General features: G+C 50.7%; 1 protein-coding gene across 1 annotated transcript; it reads left to right on the top strand.

Moving 5' to 3' along the window:
• Nucleotides 1-3,556: 3,556 nt before the first annotated feature.
• On the top strand, nt 3,557-4,882 carry LOC119111642 (neuropeptide F receptor). Its single transcript, XM_037235448.1, has 2 exons — nt 3,557-4,722; nt 4,816-4,882. Exons 1-2 carry the CDS (start codon nt 3,557-3,559, stop codon nt 4,880-4,882), a joined length of 1,233 nt encoding a protein of 410 aa, XP_037091343.1.
• Nucleotides 4,883-5,764: the final 882 nt, after the last annotated feature.

Raw genomic sequence — 5,764 nt, 5'->3', positions numbered from 1 at the left:
TCTGTAGTAAGGAGAAGACGCGCTATTTTCCCCGGCACTGTGATGTTATGTGATAGCTCTGGTGAACTGAAGAAACTTGGCACCAAAGAAAATGCCTCTGCTTAACAGGCTATTGAAACATAATTTTTCGTGTGGTTTTAGCTTGTCTGGGACACGCCATTAGTTATTACACGTACCGGTCGTTTCCGTCCCGTTGATTGGTGCACTCTGCTATTATACTCGTGGAACGATGCATGTATGTCCGCCACCGATTCCTTGGGATCATGCGCAGGCTTAACGGTCGGGAATTTTTGATGAAATTTTCGCAAAACCCAGGCTGGTAGCAGACCGCAGCAGCGTCACGTGAAATTCCTGCATTTGGCAAAAATGAGCGTATGGTGGGCAAAAAAGGTTGCAAAATCCCCATAGATTTCACACGGGTGACGCAACTTTCGCGGCCACCGGACGACGGCACCATCCGCGCCCACTCCCAGAGCCAGATGTGATAATATGACCAAAGATCATTTGACCATATGACCAAAGATCGCAGCAACATGAAACTTGCCCAGCCAGGTAGACAGTAGAATGGGCCATCGGATTGGTATACGTTTAAAGCATCACATGATACGTGTCACGTGTGCACCTGTTGGAAAGATGCAACTGGTCGCTTTTACGGGCGTTTACGTATTGGGTTACATCGCAGCATGCAATGCAGGTAGAGGGGTAAATTTTGTTTTCCAACATTCACATTCGAAGCAACTACATTTCAGTGCGCATCGCAAGCTTGAGCGACGCACCGTTGCGTTGAAAATTGCAAAACAAGCTGCAAACAGTCAAGCCTTTAAAGTCGGCACTGAAAACAAGTCGCTATCGTTAAAACAACTCATAATTTGGCGTGGAAGACTGCACGAGCGTGATGGACGATACATTCTTTCTCTTCTACCATCCGTTTGTTGGTCATATTTTTGCGACATTTTACTTCCTAATGATCCTAAACTAATGGACTGCATGACAGCTTTTTACGCCGCGCCGGAACGGCACTGTTCAGTGCCTTGGCTGACGCTGGCGGCTGCTTCAAGGCTGAACGGCCGTCTGATCACTCGAATGGCTGCCGTAATCAACTGCCTCCGATCAATTATGCTATCTCGCACCGATATCTTGACAGCGATGGATCGGAGCGATCCGGGAGTGACACAAATAGATGTGTCATGCAAAGTGCTGCGGTCGCATGTATCACGCGGCACGCGCTCAAAGATGGATTTTGCTCTCTACCACGGGTTTACACGCGTCGGGCCAATTTTCGGCACCCAGGACACAGACACACTCTGGAGTGGCACGCTTCGATAAGGAGCGGAGGGAAGATGGCAATGATTGTTCACACGTGTCACGTATCATGGTGCCCACGTGTTGAAACATGAATTGGGTTACTTTCGACGAATTTTCACGTTTTTGCGATATCGCGGCACCCAGCACGCCAAGCGACTCGAGAATGTTGTGGTTCGATAAGCAATCTAACGGGCAATCGCGTGATGTAAGATGTGATGTCGCACATGCCACTCTGTACATGCACACTAGCTGTGAAGACCCAACTTGCTGATTTCGTCGGTTTTCACGTTTGACGTCATACTTCCGCACTTAGAGCATATAGCTACATAAGACTGTCATAATGGTGCGCCGTAGAGCATATAGCTACATAAGACTGTCATAATGGTGCGCCGTAACAAGAAATGAAACTGCCAGTCGTGGGTTTCACGCGGGCGTACCCACAGGTTACGTGTTGCGCCCACAAGCTCCGGAAAGAGTGAATTTCGCATTTTCACTGGTTTAAGTGTTATGACACATCGCGGCATCCAGGGCACCCAGTCACTGAGGAGTAGCACGTGTCGATAGGCATTGGAACAGAAAATCACGTATGAATCGTCATGTCTCACGTGCTACGTGTCGTACATATACGAGTCAGTGAGGTAGATTTGGCTGTCACCGGCCGTTTTTTCACATTGCGCACCACACCTCGGCAACCAGGGCACCTAGAACGGTGATTTAAACCAAAAAAAGTACACAATAGAATTTTCCACGTTTTTCATTAGCACAGCAAAGCAGGCGTGCTGATGCTTGTTCTTCCCCTAAAAGAGCTATGTTTGCACCCGTACAACGCAAACAGCCAACATTATCATGAAAAGGAAAAATAATTGCACTGAATAATCATTGCAACAAGACTGAAATGTACTTTTCATTGCTGCCAATATCAATGGCTTGATCAAAATACTCACAAAAGGCTTATGGAAGAAGAGAAAATAAAAGAAAAGACTAGACACATGCCCATTAGCAGTGACCAGTGTGTGTTTGCGAAATAAGGAGTGCGGCGACATTCCAAGAACCATTCCGTAGCAAAATGTGACAAGAAACAGTGACGGTAATCTGGGATCTCACATTTGTCATGCCATGACATTACAGAAGATGCCTGAGAATGAGACCGCGTATTTTGTCACCATCCCCTGAAAGCGCTATAGCACTACCCTTCTGATATCCTTCTGGGCGGCCCTGAGGCGGCATCACGGGATCGCCTGCGACGTGGAGAGGCTCGGGTAAGCCGCGGGAACCCCGCAGGCAGGCATTACGGGCCTCACTGGGTTGGTTTGATAATTATTTCGCTGGAATGCGCGCCAGATTACAACTGCCGTGCTGCGGCTTCTTACTAGTCCGACGTGTCGCCCCTGGATTTCATGCTGAGTGGGTAACCTCAAGAACCACATCGACATGGACAAGCCAGCGATCCTTCAAAGGCTCGAGGCCACCTTCAGGCTTAAGATGAGGCGCGTCACCGTGGATAATCCACCGGACCATCGACTGCTTGTGGTAGGCTCAGCTGTGGCGCATCCCGGACGGCCAGGGGACCAGCTGATGCACCTTCTGTTGTCACAATTCGGTGGATGAGAGATCACTGATAGCTTTTGCTGTCACTGATCGTGTTTTGATTGGCAGTCGAATGCCACCACAGTCACCATTGTGCGGCAAACACACACTGACCACTGTTGGGGGAAACATAGGCTAAGTTTAATCTGGGCCACCCTGTACCTTTAAAATCCGGGTATTGTTATGGGCAAACTTATCAAACATAGATCGGACAGTAGTAATAGCCTTATTCCTCGGATAAAAACCAGGAGAGTGAAGATGTAGATGGTTGGTATGCCGGCAACATGTCTATATCGAAACAACGGCAAAAGTGAGAACTAGCCTAACATGTGATGAAGTTGGCATATAATTTTTGGGCACTTATTGATACTATCTGGTGCAAAATGAGCAGGATTCTAGTCATGTGGTGTGTAGGTATGTAGTGAACCAAAAGTTAAGATGAGTGTTCTGCATTTCTTCGGCCCAGCATTCTCTCTTTGCTCATTTGCCTTGAGGGGGCTCAGCGGATCATTGGGGAGCCTGAAGTCAGCATTGGGGACTCAGCCCCCCTCCCCCCCCCGAAGTGCAAGAAGTGACCTACCTGGCCTCTGCTGTTGCAGGTGCCCTGATGGTGCAGATAGGTTTTCCGGAAGCCGGCACCGTTGCTACCATGACACCTAGTAGCATGACTACCGGTTTGGCGTTAGAAGACGTGCCCGTCACTCTGCTGGAGTTGCACTGCCCGATGATCTGGGACCGGACGGCCGAGTGCGATCTCGAGTACATGAGTCGTTTGATCCCCGGAGATGAGGACACGGTCATGGATGAGATCAGACGGTTTGCTTCACGCATCGCCAGCAAAAATGTCACATTCGATGCAGAATTTCTGACGCGGATGCGAGAAAACCGTATGGTTAGCCGCCAGGCATACTACACGTTCGTCATCCTTTACGCGCACCTCATTTGCTTTGGTGCCTTCGGCAACGGGCTGGTGGTGTTGGCGGTGCTGCGGAAGGCAGCGATGAAGACGGCGCGCAACATGTTCATCTTGAATTTGGCCGTGTCAGATCTGCTGCTCTGCCTGATCACCATGCCGCTGACGCTGATGGAGATTCTGTCACGCTACTGGCCCCTTGGCGAGGACACTGACTTCCTGTGCAAGCTGTTCGGTGGGCTGGAGGGCGTCTCCGTCTTCGTCTCCTCCATGTCGATCACAGCTATCGCGCTTGATCGATATCAGGTCATCGTTTACCCGACACGCAAGAACCTGCAGTTGGTCGAGGTGTGCATTATTCTAGCCTGCATCTGGGCACTGGCCACCTTGATCGCTTCACCCATGTTCATCGTGCGCAAGCTGGAACATCAGACCATCAACCAGTCGGTGCTCGACTTCCCAGACTCCTTCGGCTACTGCATCGAGGCGTGGACCGTGGAAAGCGGCCGAGCCTACTACTCTGTCTTCAGCATGGTCTGCCAATACGTGGTGCCCATCATCACCGTCAGCATCGCGTACGCCCGCATCACGCGCAAGCTGCGCTTCCGTTTGTCAGCGCTGGCCAACCGAACGTCGAGCCTGCGCGAGGGCCGACAGCAGCGCACGCGCCGGACGCACACGCTGCTGGTGGCCATCGCGCTCATCTACGCCGTATCCTGGATCCCGTTAAACATCTGCAACCTGGTGTCCGACTTCATTTCGTACAGCACCAGCGGCGCACTGGAGCAGATGCGCATCGCCTTCGCCGTCTGCCACATGATCGGCATGTCATCTGCCTGCTCCAACCCCATCCTATACGGCTGGCTCAACGACAACTTCCGCAAGGAGTTCCATGAGATCGCGCAGCGCGCGCTGCCGTGCCGGCGCTGGCGCCGCGGCGCCGCGGCGGCCACCGAGGAGGAACGCACCCAGGGCCAGCTGCTGACCTGCACACAGACCAACCTGCGCAGTCAGCACTGCCAGCCGACTGCTGATCAGATGCTGGTCACCAGCGACATTCCGCTGCAGGAGCTCTGAGGTGAGCAGCGGCGCTGGCCTGCCGACGATTTCACAGCCAGGCGGCCTGGGCGTCAGGGGACTGGCACAGGCTGCATATGTTGACCAGTTGGACCACAATAGCGCGTAGTAAAACATACAGTGAAAACAATGAGCTCGCATACACGGGGAGTTTTCGCCCCAGTTTCCGTCATCCTTCATCAGTAAACAGATGGAGAAAGGTTGTGAACGGAGACGAACGGAAATGGAGACGTCATGAATTCAAAAGATGGTGGTACTAATTCCGTCAGTTGGCTTAACTGTCTACCAAATGATATCACGCAATGAAAATGCTTTGACAGGTAAATTTAAACGCAGTCTGAGATCTAAAAGTCAAGCTCTTACCAAGTGACCTCTACTAGGTCAAATTGGGTCACCGTGGCTTGATATAGGTTATGCTACGTCACAAGAACAGTTACACAAACATGGCACCCTATTTGGTGTCTTAAGCAATATAAATTTATGTGGTTGGGTAAATTTACGTATCGTAATTGTAGGTAGTACAAATCTAAATTTAGGTCAGCTTTCCGAGATTCTTAAAAGCATGTGTCTGTCCCCACCCAGTTGGCTGGAGCCTCTGTTTCCCGATCTATCCACCCCTGGCAGTCAATGTGAGTTGGAGGCATGGAGGACTAAATCTTATAAAAGGAGTTGCTAATAAAGTCCAAGGATTTAAAAGACCACCAAAAATCATATTTACTTGGATGTTTTTAAAACCTTTTGTTTCGTGGGCTGCACGCTATTGGCCGTTATTCAGCGGCAAGACGTCTTTCCGAGGGTCGCGGCAGGCCACAAAATTTCGCGATGATATCGCATGACAGGCTGTGTTCTGGTACAGAGACCAGCTCGCCTATCCGGGGCGAA

This window comes from Pollicipes pollicipes, unplaced genomic scaffold, assembly GCF_011947565.3.
Source record: "Pollicipes pollicipes isolate AB1234 unplaced genomic scaffold, Ppol_2.1 Scaffold_7261;HRSCAF=8764_pilon_pilon_pilon, whole genome shotgun sequence".
In the NCBI taxonomy this organism is placed as follows: Eukaryota; Metazoa; Arthropoda; class Thecostraca; order Pollicipedomorpha; family Pollicipedidae; genus Pollicipes; species Pollicipes pollicipes.
The sequence above is the reverse complement of the archived record's forward strand: the minus strand, read 5'-3'. Positions and strand labels throughout refer to the sequence as shown.

What these genes read in the sequence shown, in the direction of transcription:
- LOC119111642 (XM_037235448.1), top strand. Translation starts at nt 3,557, where the DNA reads ATGACTACCGGTTTGGCGTTAGAAGACGTGCCCGTCACTCTGCTGGAG. An exon ending in ATCGCGCAGCGCGCGCTGCC is followed by an intron (nt 4,723 to 4,815) that starts GTGCCGGCGCTG and finishes CAACCTGCGCAG; the next exon opens with TCAGCACTGCCAGCCGACTG.